Raw genomic sequence first — 19,277 nt, 5'->3', positions numbered from 1 at the left:
TTGGGGTGGGTCCATTCATCATTATTATTATTACCTCAGTGTTTAGAACAGTGCTTGGCACATAGTAAGTGCTGAACAAATACCATTATTATTATTATTATTATTGTTATTCGCCACATTCCTGCTCCCACTTCTGCCGACTGCAGAAGCCTTCCAGTCACCCTCTGGGACCTCACTGCGACAATCCAGTTCGTGTCGCTCATCTAGTTTATCTTTTGGGGTGTGTCCATTTATTATTATTATTACCTCAGCGCTCAGAACAGTGCTTGGCACATAGTCAGTGCTGAACAAATGCTATTATTATTATTATTATCATTTGCCACACTCCTGCTTCCACTTCTGCCGACTGCAGAAGCCTTCCAGTCGCCCGCTGGGACCTCACTGCGACAATCCAGCTCGGTGTTGCTCATCTATTTTATATTTTGGGGTGGGTCCATTCATTATTATTATTATTAGCACTTAGAACAGTGCTTGGCACATAGTAAGCGCTTAACAAATACTATTATTATTATTATTATTATTATTATTATTATTAACCACACTCCTGCTCCCACTTCTGCCGACTGCAGAAGCCTTCCAGTCGCCCTCTGGGAGCTCACTGCGACAATCCAGTTCGTGTCGCTCATCTATTTTATATTTTGGGGTGGGTCCATTCATTATTATTATTACCTCAGTGCTTAGAACAGTGCTTGGCACATAGTAAGCGCTGAACAAATACCATTGTTATTATTATTATTATTCGCCACACTCCTGCTCCCACTTCTGCCGACTGCAGAAGCCTTCCAGTCGCCCGCTGGGAGCTCACTGGGACAATCCAGCTCGGTGTCGCTCATCTATTTTATATTTTGGGGTGGGTCCATTCATTATTATTATTATCTCAGTGCTTAGAACAGTGTTTGGCACATAGTAAGCACTGAACAAATACCATTGTTATTATTATTATTATTCGCCACACTCCTGCTCCCACTTCTGCCGACTGTGGAAGCCTTCCAGTCGCCCACTGGGACCTCACTGCGACAATCCAGCTCGGTGTCACTCATCTATTTTGTACTTTGGGGTGGGTCCATTCATTATTATTATTATTATTAACACTTAGAACAGTGCTTGGCACATAGTAAGCGCTTAACAAATACTATTATTATTATTATTATTATTATTATTATTAATAACCACACTCCTGCTCCCACTTCTGCCTACTGCAGAAGCCTTCCAGTCGCCCTCTGGGACCTCACTGCGACAATCCAGTTCGTGTCGCTCATCTAGTTTATATTTTGGGGTGGGTCCATTCATTATTATTATTACCTCAGTGCTTAGAACAGTGCTTGGCACATAGCGCTGAACAAATACCATTATTATTATTATTATTATTATTATTATTATTATTATTGTTATTTGCCACACTCCTGCTCCCACTTCTGCCGACTGCAGAAGCCTTCCAGTCGCCCTCTGGGACCTCACTGTGACAATCCAGTTCGTGTCACTCATCTATTTTATATTTTGGGGTGTGTCCATTCATTATTATTATTACCTCAGTGCTTAGAACAGTGTTTGGCACATAGTAAGCGCTGAACAAATACCATTGTTATTATTATTATTATTCGCCACACTCCTGCTCCCACTTCTGCCGACTGCAGAAGCCTTCCAGTCGCCCGCTGGGAGCTCACTGCGACAATCCAGTTCGTGTCGCTCATCTAGTTTATCTTTTGGGGTGTGTCCATTCATTATTATTATTACCTCAGCGCTCAGAACAGTGCTTGGCACATAGTCAGTGCTGAACAAATGCTATTATTATTATTATTATCATTTGCCACACTCCTGCTTCCACTTCTGCCGACTGCAGAAGCCTTCCAGTCGCCCGCTGGGAGCTCACTGCAACAATCCAGCTCGGTGTTGCTCATCTATTTTATATTTTGGGGTGGGTCCATTCATTATTATTATTATTAGCACTTAGAACAGTGCTTGGCACATAGTAAGCGCTTAACAAATACTATTATTATTATTATTATTATTAACCACACTCCTGCTCCCACTTCTGCTGACTGCAGAAGCCTTCCAGTCGCCCTCTGGGAGCTCACTGCGACAATCCAGTTCGTGTCGCTCATCTATTTTATATTTTGGGGTGGGTCCATTCGTTATTATTATTACCTCAGTGCTTAGAACAGTGTTTGGCACATAGTAAGCGCTGAACAAATACCATTATTATTATTATTATTATTATTATTATTATTATTATTATTGTTATTCGCCACACTCCTGCTCCCACTTCTGCCGACTGCAGAAGCCTTCCAGTCGCCCTCTGGGAGCTCACTGCGACAATCCAGCTCGGTGTCGCTCATCTATTTTATATTTTGGGGTGGGTCCATTCATTATTATTATTATCTCAGTGCTTAGAACAGTGTTTGGCACACAGGAAGCACTGAACAAATACCATTGTTATTATTATTATTATTCGCCACACTCCTGCTCCCACTTCTGCCGACTGTGGAAGCCTTCCAGTCGCCCACTGGGACCTCACTGCGACAATCCAGCTCGGTGTCACTCATCTATTTTGTATTTTGGGGTGGGTCCATTCATTATTATTATTATTATTAACACTTAGAACAGTGCTTGGCACATAGTAAGCGCTTAACAAATACTATTATTATTATTATTATTATTATTATTAATAACCACACTCCTGCTCCCACTTCTGCCTACTGCAGAAGCCTTCCAGTCGCCCTCTGGGACCTCACTGCGACAATCCAGTTCGTGTCGCTCATCTAGTTTATATTTTGGGGTGGGTCCATTCATTATTATTATTACCTCAGTGCTTAGAACAGTGCTTGGCACATAGCGCTGAACAAATACCATTATTATTATTATTATTATTATTATTGTTATTCGCCACACTCCTGCTCCCACTTCTGCCGACTGCAGAAGCCTTCCAGTCGCCCTCTGGGACCTCACTGCGACAATCCAATTCGTGTCACTCATCTATTTTATATTTTGAGGTGTGTCCATTCATTATTATTATTACCTCAGTGCTTAGAACAGTGCTTGGCACATAGTAAGCGCTTAACAAATACTATTATTATTATTATTATTATTCGCCACACTCCTGCTCCCACTTCTGCCGACTGCGGAAGCCTTCCAGTCGCCCACTGGGACCTCACTGCGACAATCCAGCTCGGTGTCACTCATCTATTTTGTATTTTGGGGTGGGTCCATTCATTATTATTATTATTATTAACACTTAGAACAGTGCTTGGCACATAGTAAGCGCTGAACAACTACCATTATTATTATTATTATTATTATTATTATTATTATTCGCCACACTCCTGCTCCCACTTCTGCCGACTGCAGAAGCCTTCCAGTCGCCCGCTGGGACTTCACTGCGACAATCCAGCTCGTGTCGCTCATCTAGTTTATGTTTTGGGGTGGGTCCATTCATTCGATCGTATTTATCGAGCGCTTACCGCGTGCAGAGCACTGTACTAAGCGCTTGGGAAGTACAAGTTGGCAACCTACAGAGACACAGTGTGTGTGACATGTCTATGTAAAGAGAGAGAACGGACGGTTTTTATGAGTGGCCGTCGGCGGTCATCCCCGCACCATGTTTATTTACGTCTCTGCTCCTCGTCCCCCACTTCCCGTGCTTCTGGGGCGATTCAGCCGCGTTTCTCGAGCCCTCGCTGCGTGCGGAGCGCTGTGCTAAGCGCTTGACGCGTGCGGCCTCCATCTGTGAAACGGGGACGGAGACGGCGAGCCCCACGCGGGACGGGGGATTCCGCCCGCGCGGATTTGCCCGTCTCCACCCGGTGCTCGGGAGAGCGCCCGGCGCGCAGGAAGCGCGTGACGGATACCGCGGTTATTGTTATTATCATTGGCGTTCCGCTCCGCCAGGACGTCGGCTCTGAACGGGTCGACCGCGAAGATGCACATCAAGTCGATCATTCTCGAGGGATTCAAGTCGTATGCCCAGCGGACTGAGGTGAATGGCTTCGACCCGCTCTTCAACGCTATCACGGGCCTGAACGGGAGCGGAAAGTCGAACATCCTGGACTCCATCTGCTTCCTGCTGGGGATCTCCAATCTGTCACAGGTAAAGAGGGAATAGGGCGGCGCTTCGTTCCTCCGCTCCCCGCCTGTAAAATTGATGCTCTCGGCCCGATCGGTCCCAGGTTAAAGAGGAAATAGAGCGGCGCCTCGTTCCTCTGCTCCCCGTTTGTTAAATTTATGCTCTCGTTGTGGCCGCCCGTCGGGTTTTGTTTCTCTCTTCCCTCACCTCCGAGGGCAGAACCGATAGTCTGGGCTTCTAATCATTCATTGTCGTATTTATTGAGCGCTTCCTGTGTGCAGAGCACTGGACTAAGCGCTTGGCAACATAGGGAGGCGGTCCCTACCCGACAGCGGGCTCACAGTCTAGAAGAGGGGGAGACAGAGAACCAAACATGTTAACAAAATAAAATAAGTAGAATAAACGTGTACAAGTAAAATAAATAAAGAGTAATAAATAAATACGTGCAAACCTATATCCATATATACAGACAGCATTAGCGTATTAGTGATATCAGAGTCTCCGCGCAACCAAAATTCGCACGGATTGCAGCCACCGATCAGGTCTGTTGGGGGGGGACGTCGCCAGGCGCTCAGTACAGTGCTCCGCGCGCAGTAAGCGCCCCCTAAATACGATCGACTGAATGAATGAATGACTGGGCCTCTGTCCTGTCGGTCGGCGTTCTCGTCGGTTGCGTTTACCTAGTACCGCCCGAGGCCACGGGAAAGCAGAGACAATCCCCGCCCTCGGCGTCGGAATTCTCGACACCGTATGCGCTTCCCAAGCGCTTAGTACAGTGCTCTGCACCCAGTAGGCGCTCAGCAAATACGATCGAATGAATGAGTCACGGGCAGGGAGTGTGTCCGCTAATTCTGCCGTGCTTCGTGCGGCGCCCCGTGCCCGTAGTGAGTCGATAATCCCGGGTTGAAGCGGGGAGATGGACACAGACGAATGGCGTCACGTGGGGCAAGCCGCTTCACTTCTCCGGGCCTCGGTTTCCTCACCCGTCAAATGGGGCTGAAGACCGTGGGCCGACCCGTATCCCTCCCCCAGCGCTTGGCACAGAGTAAGCGCTTAATAAATGCCGTCATCGTCGCTATCATTATACGTAGGGAGACTAATAGAGTAGATAAGATGTATGTAACGGCCACGGGGGTTGTGGCAACTTAAATTCACGCGACGTGTTGAACTTCCAGCGAGCGGAGCGCCGGGCCCGTGACCGACCCGCCCGAATCTCTCCAGGTCTGTCGCCACTCGGGTGCTCCGGATACCCCGTGGCGCACGGGAGCGGGCCAACTTGGATTTCGGGCAAAGAGAGCCGGCCCCGTTCCGGCTGCCTGAAGTCGCTCGGCGCCGAACGGCGCTTTTTTTTCCCGAGGAATAACTCTCTCCCTTTGACTTTAGGTGCGCGCTTCCAACTTACAGGATCTGGTCTACAAAAACGGGCAATCCGGGATAACCAAGGCCACGGTGTCGATTACCTTTGATAATGCCGACAAGAGCCAGAGTCCTCTGGGATTTGAGATCCAAGATGAAATTACAGTTACCAGGCAGGTGGGTCTCAGTTTTCCGAAGCCTCTCGCGGTGTCTCCGTTCCCGATGGAAATCAGGCAGCGTTTCGGGGGTTTTTATTTCCTTAGCAGGTGAATTCTTTCAAAGCTGGCACTGTTCTCGGCCGCTAGCGGATTTTTGGGGGGGGGCTAAAATTGCACTGGAGGATGGCGCTTAGTACAGTGCTCTGCACACAGTGAGCACTCAATACGAGTGAATGAGGGCGTCTGCTTGTTTCGTTCTGTCGTCCGCCTCCCCCTTCTAGACCGTGAGCCTGTTATCGGGTAGGGGCCGTCTCTATCTGTTGCCAAATTGTTCTTTCCAGGCGCTCAGTACAGTGCTCTGCACACAGGAAGCGCTCGATAAATACGGTTGAATGATCAAATCTGCATATCACTTTGAGAGGCGCAAGGAGGGTCTTTTAATCATCCGAATTTCCTCATCATTTGAGGTTGGACCCTTGTGGACTGGGCTAAACATCTCCCTTAATAATAATAATGATGCTATCCATTCATTATCGTATTTATTGAGCGCTTACTGTGGGCAGAACGCTTCTTAATAATAATAATGCTATCCATTCATTGTCGTATCTATTGAGTGCTTACTGTGTGCAGAGTGCTTCTTAATAATAATAATAATAATGCTATTCATTAACTGTCATATTTATTGAGCGCTTACTGTGTGCAGAGCGCTTCTTAATAATAATACTAATGCTATCCATTCATTGTCGTGTTTATTGAACGCTTACTGTGTGCAGAGCGCTTCTTAATAATAATAAGGCTATCCACTCATTGTCGTATTTATTGAGCGCTTACTGTGTGCAGAGCGCTTCTTAATAATAATAATAAAGCTATCCACTCATTGTCGTATTTATTGAGTGCTTACTGTGTGCAGAGCGCTTCTTAATAGTAATAAGGCTATCCACTCATTGTCGTATTTATTGAGCGCTTACTGTGTGCAGAGCGCTTCTTAATAATAATAAGGCTATCCATTCATTGTCATATTTATTGAGCACTTACTGTGTGCAGAGTCCTTAATAATAATAATAATAATGCTATCCATTTATTGAGTGCTTACTGTGTGCAGAGCGCTTATTAATAATAATAATGCTATCCATTCATTGTCGTATTTATTGAGTGCTTACTGTGTGCAGAGCGCTTCTTAATAATGATAATAAGGCTATCCATTCATTGTCGTATTGAGCACTTACAGTGTGCAGAGCGCTTCTTAATAATAATAATAATAGTAATAATGCTACTCATTCATTGTTGTATTTATTGAGCGCTTACTCTATGCCAGGCACTGTTCTGAGCGCTGGGGTGGATCCAAGGAAATCGGTTCGGACGCAGTCCCTGTTCCATGTGGGGCTCACGGTCTCAACCCCCGTTTTCCAGCCGAGGTAACTGAGGCACAGAGGAGCGGAGCCGGGATCGGACCCCGGGCTCCGTCCGCTAAACCGCTCTGCTCCTCAGCATGGAGAGACCAACGAAGGAGCTTCCGGCGCTTAAAACGGTGCTCCGCACATAGTAAGCGCTCCAAAGATGCCGCCATCCTCATTAGTCTCGGTATCCTGGCCGGGCAGAGAGATTCAGTTCCATCCGCGATCTGGTCAGGAAATGGGAACTTGACTCGGTGGCGGTTCGGAGGGAGTCGGGAGGATTCCCGAAGATCACCCTCGCTAGGGCAGGTTAAACTCAGATCCCTCCAAAACCGCGACCCTTTTGGCACCCCCAAATCAAGGGTCCGCCGTAAAATCGAGGCCTAAGGGAACGTGAGCCGTATCACGTTATCTCTCTTCCGTCCCCCACAAACCATTCTTTTTTGGAAAATCTCAGCCAGTCACGGCTGGAGATGTCCGTCGCCCTCAACGCTACCGAATCCCAATCCCAGACATCTGTATTTTTTTCCCCAAAGTTTCTCACCTGCCAATCTGTTGAAAGTCGAGGATTTGGGCCGGGAGGCCTCCGTTGCCCTCAACGCTACCGAATCCCAATCCCAGACATCTGTATTTTTCCCCCCAAAGTTTCGCACCTGCCAATCTGTTGAAAGTCGAGGATTTGGGCCTGGGGGCCTCCGTTGCCCTCAACGCTACCAAATCCCAATCCCAGACATCTGTATTTTTTTTCCCCAAAGTTTCTCACCTGCCAATCCGTTGAAAGTCGAGGATTTGGGCCGGGGGGCCTCCGAATCCCAGACATCTGTACTTTTTTCCCCGAAGTTTCTCACCTGCCAATCCGTTGAAAGTCGAGGATTTGGGCCGGGGGGGCCTCCGAATCCCAGACATCTGTACTTTTTTCCCCAAAGTTTCTCACGTGCCAATCTGTTGAAAGTCGAGGATTTGGGCCGGGGGACCTCCGAATCCCAGACATCTGTACTTTTTTCCCCAAAGTTTCGCACCTGTCAATCTGTTGAAAGTCGAGGATTTGGGCCGGGGGGCCTCCGTTGCCCTCAGTGCTACCGAATCCCAATCCCAGACATCTGTACTTTTTTCCCCAAAACTTTGCACCTGCCAATCTGTTGAAAGTCGAGGATTTGGGCTGGGGGGCTTCCGTTGCCCTCAACGCTACCGAATCCCAATCCCAGACACCTGTACTTTTTTCCCCAAAGTTTCGCACCTGCCAATCTGTTGAAAGTGGAGGATTTGGGCTGGGGGTGGGGTGGGGGGGGGCTCCATTGCCCTCAACGCTCCCGAATCCCAATCCAGACATCTGTACTTTTTTCCCCAAAGTTTCGCACCTGCCAATCTGTTGAAAGTCGAGGATTTGGGCCGAGAGGCCTCCGTTGCCCTCAACACTACCGAATCCCAATCCCAGATATCTGTACTTTTCCCCCCAAAGTTTCGTGTCTGCCAATCTGTTGAAAGTTGAGGATTTGGGCCGGGGGGCCTCCGTTGCCCTGAACGCTACCAAATCCCAATCCCAGACATCTGTACTTTTTTCCCCAAAGTTTCTCACCTGCCAATCTGTTAAAAGTCGAGGATTTGGGCTGGGGGGCCTCCGAATCCCAGACATCTGTACTTTTTCCCCAAAGTTTCTCACCTGCCAATCTGTTGAAAATTGAGGATTTGGGCTGGGGGGGCGGGGGGGGCTCTCCATTGTTCCTTCCGCCCCCCAATTCCTCAGTGGATGATGATGATGGTGGCATTTATTAAGCGCTTACTATGTGCAAAGCACCGTTCTAAGCGCTGGGGAGGTTACAAGGTGATCAGGTGATCCCCCGGGGGGCTCCTGGTTTTAATCCCCATTTTCCAGATGAGGGAACTGAGGCCCGGAGAAGTGAAATGACTTGCCCACAGTCACACAGCTGACAGTTGGCGGAACCGGGATGTGAACCCGTGACCTCCGACTCCAAAGCCCGGGCTCTTTAATAATAATAATAATAATAATGGTGGCATTTATTAAGCGCTTATGTGCAAAGCACCGTTTTAAGCACTGGGGAGGTTACAAGGTGATCAGGTGGTCCCCTGGGGGGCTCCTGGTTTTAATCCCCATTATCCAGAGGAGGGAACTGAGGCCCAGAGAAGTGAAGTGACTCGCCCAAAGTCACACAGCTGACAATTAATAATAATAATTATTATTACGCTGTTTCTGCCTCTGTCTCTCCCGTCTCCGTCCTTCTCGCGTGTCGTTTTCCGGCCGGATGACGGAATGGATGCCTTTCCCACTGTGAAGCGTGGGATTTTTAGGAAGCCTGGCGCCGTTCCGTCTTTTTAGGAAGCTTGGAGCCGTTCCGTCTTTTTAGGAAGCTTGGAGCCGTTGGGAGATCCGTCATTCCGGGTCAAGCTCCGGAGAGACCGGAGCGGACGCCCCCTTCCGGTCCCGATTCCGTACGCTGATTTTTTGAATCCTTCCGCTTCGTCGCCAGGTGATCATCGGTGGTCGGAATAAATATTTAATCAACGGCATCAACGCAAATAACACCAGGGTCCAGGACCTGTTCTGCTCTGTCGGGCTTAATGTCAACAATCCGCATTTTCTCATCATGCAGGTACGTTTTGCACGGGCCTTCGATGGCCTCCCTGTCATTCCAGTACAATACGAGCGATGCGTTCGCGTAGAATTAAAAAAGGCATCAATTATCTGGGGATACTTTACGCGGGCAGTTTCCTTTATTATTATTATTATTAATAATAATAATAACGTTGGTATTTGTTATGCGCTTACTATGTGCCGATCATCATAATAATAATAACTTTGGTATTTGCTATGCGCTTAATGTGCCAAGCACTGTTCTGAGCGCTGGGGGAGATGCCAGGTGATCGGGTGGTCCCACGGGGGGCTCCCTGTCTTCGTCCCCATTTTCCAGATGAGGGAACTGAGGCCCAGAGAAGTGAAGTGACCTGCCCAAAGTCCCACAGCTGATAAATTCATTCGTTCAGTTGTATTTATTGAGCGCTCCCCGTGTGCAGAGCACTGGACTGAGTGCTTGGGAAGTACAAGTTGGCAACGCAGACGGTCCCTACCCGACAGCGAGCTCATGGTCTGGAAGGGATAAGTGGCAGAGGCGGGATTAGAACCCGTGCCCGCTCTCCTTCCTTTCTCTGTTTCCCGGCGCTCCCGAAGCCGACGTTTTTCCGTGGCGCGCTCCTTCTCCTCTTTAGCCCCCTCGCCTTCCCTTTCTTCTCTCTCGGCCCCTCCCGGGGGTCCAAGCCGCGGGAAATAGATGCGGTTCAGTGGAGCCGGGCGGGACCCCAGGAGAAACGGGAACTCCGCTCCGCCTTCGCCCCGCGACGGGATCCCAGCCCGGCGCGGGGAATCGGGGCAAGCCGGAAAAGGTGGCCTCTCCCGTCACAGCCCTTTCGGCCTCCGAGGTGCTCTTGGCGGGGGACCGCCGGCGCGATCCCTGAGTCGGGTGCCAAATTGCCGGACGCCTGCTCCTTCGTGGCCCAGCGTGGGTTTCCGCCGCACCCTTTGGCTAAAATACCCTTGCGGGATCAGGGTTCCTCCAACCGCGCAAGCGGGAGACGGCGGGATGCGGCGTGGGAAAGATTGGGAAGAGGGCGGCGGCCTTTCCCAAGATGTGCGCGCCGCAAATGCTCGATTAGATGCCCCTTTTTCAGCGCTGACCTAAGCGCCGATCACGAGGTAACCGGGTCGGACGCGGCCCCCGTCCCGCGTGGGGCTCGCTGCCTTAATCGCCGTTTTCCGACTGGGGTAACTGAGGCACAGAGAAGTTGAGTGGCGTGCCCAAGCTCACCCGGCAGGTAAGTGGTGGAGCCGGGATTAGAACCCACGACCTCTCACTCCCGAGCCCGCTAAGCCGCGGGGCCGCATCCCGGATTTGGGTCGGGGAGCTTGCTTGCGGCGGGAAATGAAGGTGCCGCTGTTCGGCGGCGTGGCTCAGGGGAAAGAGTCCGGGGTTGTGGGTTTGAATCCCGGCTCCACCCACCGTCAGCCGGGCGACCTTGGGCCGGTCACTTTCCTGGGCCTCAGATTCCTCATCTGTCAAATGGGGACGAAGACCAGAAGCCCCCCGCGGGACCACCCGATCGCCCTGGAACCCTCCCCCCCCCCCGCCCCCCTGCACGTAGAACGGCGCTTCGCCCATAGGAAGCGCTTAATAAATGCCGTCACTTGACGGATGATGTCATGATGTTGCTGTCCTCGGAGCTCCGTCTCCCTCTCCGTTCCCTTCCCCACCTCTGTCCCCTTCTCCTTCCCCATCCCCTTCTCCATCCCTCTCCCCTTTCCCTTCTCCACCCCTTAGCCCCATTCCCTTTCCCTTCTCCACTCCCTTCCCCATCCCCTTCTCTATCCCCTTTCCCTTCTCCATCCCCTTTCCCTTCTCCATCCCCTTTCCCTTCTCCATCCCCTTTCCCTTCTCCATCCCCTTTCCCTTCTCCATCCCCTTTCCCTTCTCCATCCCCTTTCCCTTCTCCATCCCCTTTCCCTTCTCCATCCCCTTTCCCTTCTCCATCCCCTTTCCCTTCTCCATCCCCTTTCCCTTTCCATCCCCTTTCCCTTCCATCCCCTTTCCCTTCCATCCCCTTTCCCTTTCCATCCCCTTTCCCTTTCCATCCCCTTTCCCTTTCCATCCCCTTTCCCTTTCCATCCCCTTTCCCTTCCCCACCCCCTTCCCCATCCCCTTCCCCACCCCCTTCCCCATCCCCTTCCCCATCCCCTTTCCCATCCCCTTTCCCATCCCCTTTCCCATCCCCTTTCCCATCCCCTTCTCCATCCCTCTCCCCTTTCCCTTCTCCATCCCTCTCCCCTTTCCCTTCTCCACCCCTATCCCCTTCCCCATCCCCATCCCCTTCCCCATCCCCATCCCCTTTCCCATCCCCTTCCCCATCCCCTTTCCCATCCCCTTCCCCATCCCCATCCCCTTCCCCATCCCCATCCCCTTCCCCATCCCCTTCCCCATCCCCTTTCCCTTCTCCATCCACTTTCCCTTCTCCATCCCCTTTCCCTTCTCCATCCCCTTTCCCTTCTCCATCCCCTTTCCCTTCTCCATCCCCTTTCCCTTCTCCATCCCCTTTCCCATCCCCTTTCCCATCCCCTTCTCCATCCCTCTCCCCTTTCCCTTCTCCATCCCTCTCCCCTTTCCCTTCTCCACCCCTATCCCCTTCCCCATCCCCATCCCCTTCCCCATCCCCATCCCCTTTCCCATCCCCTTTCCCATCCCCTTCCCCATCCCCTTTCCCATCCCCTTCCCCATCCCCTTTCCCATCCCCTTCCCCATCCCCATCCCCTTCCCCATCCCCTTCCCCATCCCCTTTCCCTTCTCCATCCCCTTTCCCTTCTCCATCCCCTTTCCCTTCTCCATCCCCTTTCCCTTCTCCATCCCCTTTCCCTTCTCCATCCCCTTTCCCTTCTCCATCCCCTTTCCCTTCTCCATCCCCTTTCCCTTCTCCATCCCCTTTCCCTTCTCCATCCCCTTTCCCTTCTCCATCCCCTTTCCCTTCTCCATCCCCTTTCCCTTCTCCATCCCCTTTCCCTTCTCCATCCCCTTTCCCTTCTCCATCCCCTTTCCCTTTCCATCCCCTTTCCCTTTCCATCCCCTTTCCCTTTCCATCCCCTTTCCCTTTCCATCCCCTTTCCCTTTCCATCCCCTTTCCCTTCCCTTCCCCATCCCCTTCCCCATCCCCTTCCCCATCCCCTTCCCCATCCCCTTCCCCATCCCCTCTCCCCTTTCCCTTCTCCATCCCTCTCCCCTTTCCCTTCTCCATCCCTCTCCCCTTTCCCTTCTCCATCCCTCTCCCCTTTCCCTTCTCCATCCCTCTCCCCTTTCCCTTCTCCACCCCTTAGCCCCATCCCCTTTCCCTTCCCCATCCCCTTCTCCATCCCCTTTCCCTTTCCATCCCTTTTCCCTTTCCATCCCTTTTCCCTTTCCATCCCTTTTCCCTTTCCATCCCCTTTCCCTTTCCATCCCCTTTCCCTTCCCCATCCCGTTCCCCATCCCCTTTCCCTTCCCCATCCCCTTCTCCATCCCCTTCCACTTCCCCATCCCCTTCTCCCCCATCCCCTTCTCCCCCATCCTCTTCTCCCTTCCCATCCCCTTCTCCCTTCCCATCCCCTTCTCCCTCCCCTAACCACTTTTTTAAAAAATGGTATTTGTGAAGCGCTTACTATGTGCAAAGCACTGTTCTAAGCGCTGGGGGGGATACACCGTGATCAGGTTGTCCCACGTGGGGCTCCCAGTCTTCATCCTCCCTCTCCAGATGAGGGAACTGAGGCCCAGAGAAGTGAAGTGACTGGCCCAAAGTCACCCAGCTGACAATTGGCGGAGCCGGGATTTGAACCCATGACCTCTGACTCCAAAGCCCGGGCTCTTTCCACTGAGCCCCGCTGCTTCTCCTTCCTCATCTCCCTTCAAAGCCCTACTGAGAGCTCACCTCCTCCAGGAGGCCTTCCCGGACTGAGCCCCCTCCCCACAGCACCTGTATATATATATATATATATATTTTTATATATTTGTACAGATTTATTACTCTATTTTACTTGTACAGATTTATTCTATTCATTTTACTTTGCTAATTTGTCTTGTTTTGTCGTCCGTCTCCCCGTTCCAGACTGTGAGCCTGCTGTCGGGTAGGGACCGTCTCTCTGTGTTGCCAACTAGGACTTCCCAAGCGCTTAGTACAGTGCTCTGCACACAGTAAAAGCGCTCAATAAATCCGATTGAATGAATGAATAGATATCACGGGGGAAGGATTCCGGCCGATCCACCCGCAAGCCTGTGAGAATCGTCCCGTTGGAAGCCAGAGCGTCGTAGGCTCGGGCCTAGCGTCCGGACCGCGGAGCAGCCATCCCCTGAATCGCGTTTATTAAGCGCTCACGGCGGACTGAGCGCCTGGGAACGATCCACGGTAGACGACGAGGTGCTTGGTCCAGTGCGGTGCGCACGGGAAGCGTTCAGCAAATCCCTCTGACCGAGGGAGAGAGCAGAAATGCCGGCACCTCCCGTTCCCGCGAGAGAGTTCCTTCCCCCCATAGTCACTAATTCTGCCCGTCGTATTCATCGAGGCGCCTGACGGAGTGCGTGGTGCCCAATAAATGTTCCCATCAGTGCCATCGAGCGATCGGTTCAGTTCCCAGTTATCCGGCCTTCCTCGATACGCTTCCTTTTCCTTCCCTTCCCGGCCCCGTCTTCCCCGATACGCTCCCTTCTCCTTCCCTTTCCTCCACGCGGCCGATTTTTCCGCTCTGCCTGCCCTATTGCTCTCCCTGTGATCCTGCCGTTCGCTGCCTCGCTCGTAGTGAGCGCCTAACAGATGCCATCGTTATTATCACCGTCATCATTATATAATATGATAATAATATAATAATATGATTATTATATAATAATATATAACCGATGATGATGATGGTATTAAGCGCTTACTACGTGCAAAGCACCGTTCTAAGCGCTGGGGGGGATACAAGGTGATCAGGTGGTCCCACATGGGGCTCCCAGTCTTCACCCCCATTTTCCAGATGAGGTAATAATATAATAATATGATTAGTATATAATAATATATAATTGATGATGATGGTGGTATTTGTTAATAATAATAATAATTTTGGTATTAAGCGCTTACTATGTGCAAAGCACCACTCTAAGCGCTGGGGGGATAGAAGGTGATCAGTTGGTCCCACATGGGGCTCCCAGTCTTCACCCCCATTTTCCAGATGAGGTAATAATATAATACTATGATTATTATGTAATAATATATAATTGATGGTGATGATGGTATTTGTTAATAATAATAATAATTTTGGTATTAAGCACTTACTATGTGCAAAGCACTATTCTAAGCGCTGGGGGGATAGAAGGTGATCAGTTGGTCCCACATGGGGCTCCCAGTCTTCACCCCCATTTTCCAGATGAGGTAATAATATAATAATATGATTATTATATAATAATATATAATTGATGGTGATGGTATTTGTTAATAATAATAATAATTTTGGTATTAAGCGCTTACTATGTGCAAAGCACTATTCTAAGCGCTGGGGGGGATACAAGGTGATCAGGTTGTCCCACATGGGGATCCCAGTCTTCACCCCCATTTTACAGATGAGGTAATAATATAATAATATGATTATTATATAATAATATATAATTGATGGTGATGATGGTATTTGTTAATAATAATAATTTTGGTATTAAGCGCTTACTATGTGCAAAGCACTATTCTAAGCGCTGGGGGGATAGAAGGTGATCAGTTGGTCCCACATGGGGCTCCCAGTCTTCACCCCCATTTTACAGATGAGGTAATAATATAATAATATGATTATTATATAATAATATATAATTGATGGTGATGATGGTATTTGTTAATAATAATAATAATTTTGGTATTAAGCGCTTACTATGTGCAAAGCACTATTCTAAGCGCTGGGGGGATACAAGGTGATCAGGTTGTCCCACATGGGGCTCCCAGTCTTCACCCCCATTTTACAGATGAAGTAATAATATTCATTCATTCATTCAATTATTTATTGAGCGCTTACTGTATGCAGAGCACTGTACTAAGCACTTGGGAAGTACAACTTGGCAACATATGGAGACGGTCCCTACCCAACAGTATAATAATATGATTATTATATAATAATATATAATTGATGATGATGATGGTATTTGTTAATAATAATAATAATTTTGGTATTTGTTAAGCGCTTACTATGTGCCAAGCACTGTTCTAAGCGCTGGGGAGGATACAAGGTGATCAGGTTGTCCCACGTGGGGCTCACAATCAATCCCCATTTTCCAGATGAGGGAACTGAGGCCCAGAGAAGTGAAGTGACTTGCCCAAAGTCACACAGCTGACAAGCGGCAGAGCTGGGATTTGAACCCATGACCGCTGACTCCAAAGCCCAGGCTCTTTCCACTGAGCCATGCTGCTTCTGGTTAAGCGCTTACTATGCGCAAAGCACCATTCTAAGCGCTGGGGGGGATACAAGGTGATCAGGTGGTCCCACGTGGGGCTCCCAGTCTTCACCCCCATTTTACAGATGAGGTAATAATATAATAATATGATTACTATATAATAATGCATAATTAATGATGATGATGGTATTTGTTAAGCGCTTACTACGTGCAAGGCACCGTTCTAAGCGCTGGGAGGATACAAGGTGATCAGGTGGTCCCACGGGGGGCTCCCAGGCTTCACCCCCATTTTCCAGATGAGGCCACTGAGGCCCAGAGCAGTGAAGTGACTTGCCCCAAGTCCCACAGCTGACAAGTGGCGGAGCCGGGATTTGAACCCATGACCTCTGACTCCAAAGCCCGGGCTCTTTCCGCTGAGCCACGCTGCTTCTCTATATAATTACATAATTCTAATATATGATATAATATATAATATATGCAGTTATATAATATAATTCTATTAATCCCATACAATTATATAATAATATAATACATAACTGTATGATTATGATTATATAATTATATGATTGCATAATACTATATCATAATAAATATATAACACATAATATATTGTATTATAATGATATATAATTGCATTTATGATAATGGCACCTAATATAATAATATGATCACTATATTATATTTTAGGATTATAATAATATGATTTTGTGCAATAATATAGGATTATATTAATAAATTATAATAAATATATAATATATAAAAATTATAAATCATAGTAATATGCAATGCACACATATACAATATACTTAATACACTTGTGTATAATATAAGTATCTATACTTGTAATAATTATAACAATATGATCATTAAATAATAATATATAATTATAATAATAAATTATAATAAATATATAAAAATAATATATTATAATAATATATACTATGTACTCATTGTGATGATAATGATGGCATCTGGCAGCTGTGTGACTTCGGGCAAGTCACTTCACTTCTCCGGGCCTCAGTGACCTCACCTGGCAAATGGGGATGAAGACTGGGAGCCCCCCGTGGGACCACCCGATCACCTTGGAACCTCCCCGGCGCCTAGAACGGTGCTTGGCACGTAGTAAGCGCTTAATAAAATGCCATCATCATTATCATTATTATAATATTATAATTATTATAATTATTATAATCATTATTATTATTATAATCATTATTATTATTGTTGTTATTATATTATTAATAATAATAATAAAATGCCATTATCATTATCTGTTGAGCGCCTACTACGTGCCAGGCACCGTTCTAAGCGCCGGATTCTCCGAGCCAGTCGGGGGGGGCCGAGCGGTGACCGAAACTCCCGTCCCGTGGCTCCGGGCGGCCTAGCGCGTCGTACGGAAGGGTCCGGTTACGTCGGTGGCGGTGCTTACGGGGACCCCCGAGCTTTAGATGTGCTGATTTCGACTTTTTTTTCCCTCCGTTTTCAGGGTCGAATAACCAAAGTCTTGAATATGAAGCCCCCAGAGGTGAGTGTACTCCGAGAAATGAGGTCGATTTTTATTTTTCACCCGGGCTTACGTTTTGATCCGAGTTCGAGGACCGCCGGTTCGGGGGATTTAGAGAACGGTCGGCTTCAAAACTACCCCGCGTTTCCCGAGCGCCGCCGCCTCCCCCCGCCCGTCGTGGCGTCACCGCCGCTGGAGAGCGCTTAGTCCGGTGCTCCGCGCCCCGTAAGCGCCCAATAAATACGCGCCAGCTTGCGCACAGTGAGCGCTCAGTAAATGCGATCGAACGAACGAGTGAATCTGGCTTCACTTCTGTTTATTCTGACGACTTGCCGCCCGCCCACGGGTTTGGTTTCGTCGTCCGGCCTCTAGACCGGGAGCCCGCCGTCGGGGAGGGACCGGCTCTAGACGCCGCGCGCGCAGTAGGCGCTCAGTAAGTACGACCGAAGGGGCGACCGCGCCGCGCCCGGCGGGGGCTCGGCCGCCGCTGACGACGACGAGGCCTCCCACCTAGAAGTTATTTCGGCCTCGGTCCCCTCCGCCGGATGGAAGACGGCAAATTCCCTGAGGGCGGGGTTGGCGTCTACTTTAGCGACTTGGGGTCGGGATATACGGACAAATATTTTATTGGTACATATTTATTCTCCTGATTTTATTCGGTTGATAGGTTTTGCTCTGTCGTCCGTCTCCCCCCGTGACCCCGCCGTCGGGGGTCTAGATGTTGCCGACTTGGACTTCCCAAGCGCTTAGTCCAGTGCTCTGCGCGCAGGAAGCGCTCAATAAATACGATTGAATGAATGAATGATTGAATGAATGAATTGTAACCCCCCGCCCCCGGGGGGGCTGGGATCGAATTCCCTCCTTCCCAGGATCACCCAGGAATTCTTCTGCAGGAGCATTCCAGCTTTTCATCACCCGAGAGATCCTTGTGCTTCTCTTATAATAATAATAATAATAATAATAATAATAATAATGATAATGATGGCATTTATTAGGCGCTTACTATGTGCAAAGCACTGTTCTAAGCGCCAAGCACCGTTCTCCTCTCTCTGACTCTCCACCGAGCCACGCTGCTGGCTTAGGAAAGAGCCCGGGCTTTGGAGTCCGAGGTCACGGGTTCCAATCCCGGCCCCGCCACTTGCCAGCTGGGTGACCTTGGGCGAGCCGCTTCACTTCTCTGGGCCTCGGTTCCCTCACTTGGGGATGAATCAATCAATCAATCATATTTATTGAGCGCTTACTGTGTGCAGAGCACTGTACTAAGCGCTTGGGAAGTACAAGTTGGCAACGTATCAATCAATCGTATTTATTGAGCGCTTACTGTGTGCAGAGCACTGTACTAAGCGCTTGGGAAGTACAAGTTGGCAACGTATCAATCAATCGTATTTATTGAGCGCTTACTGTGTGCAGAGCACTGTACTAAGCGCTTGGGAAGTACAAGTTGGCAACGTATGAAGACCGCAAGCCCCCCGTGGGACCACTGGACCACCTTGTAACCTCCCCAGCGCTTAGAGCGGCGCTTGGCATGTAGTAAGCGCTTAATAAATGCCATTTTTATTATTATTATTATAGCGAAGGCGCCCCTGGAGTCGGCACCCCCGAATGCGAACTCAAACGCGGCGATTTATTTCTGTTCAGGACACCCGCGCACCCGCCGTTGCGAGCCGGAGGCGGTCGGGACCGGGGGAATTGGGCTCCGGAACGCCGTTTTCACGGCGTCGCTTTCCGTTTTTAGATTTTATCCATGATCGAAGAGGCGGCTGGAACGCGAATGTACGAATGCAAAAAGATCAGCGCACAGAAAACCATCGAGAAGAAGGAAGCCAAGCTGAAAGAGATTGAGACGGTATCGTGTGCTTCCGCGGTTTTTCC

General features: G+C 49.3%; 1 protein-coding gene across 2 annotated transcripts in view; it reads left to right on the top strand.

Moving 5' to 3' along the window:
* The window catches only part of SMC2 (structural maintenance of chromosomes 2), a 107,222-nt gene that overhangs the window by 13,759 nt on the left and 74,186 nt on the right, over positions 1-19,277 (top strand). For both annotated transcript variants that reach the window (XR_005457051.1, XM_038770361.1), the window contains exons 2-6: positions 3,886-4,084; positions 5,444-5,593; positions 9,455-9,577; positions 17,388-17,426; positions 19,141-19,251. Coding sequence is in view for 1 of the 2 variants with exons in the window: in XM_038770361.1 (XP_038626289.1) it covers positions 3,917-4,084; positions 5,444-5,593; positions 9,455-9,577; positions 17,388-17,426; positions 19,141-19,251 (591 nt within the window). In the remaining variant the exon portion in view is untranslated. The remainder of the gene's footprint in view (positions 1-3,885; positions 4,085-5,443; positions 5,594-9,454; positions 9,578-17,387; positions 17,427-19,140; positions 19,252-19,277) is intronic.

The sequence above is a fragment of the Tachyglossus aculeatus genome, chromosome X3 (genome assembly GCF_015852505.1).
Source record: "Tachyglossus aculeatus isolate mTacAcu1 chromosome X3, mTacAcu1.pri, whole genome shotgun sequence".
In the NCBI taxonomy this organism is placed as follows: Eukaryota; Metazoa; Chordata; class Mammalia; order Monotremata; family Tachyglossidae; genus Tachyglossus; species Tachyglossus aculeatus.
This window is presented reverse-complemented; position numbering and strand designations above follow the sequence as displayed.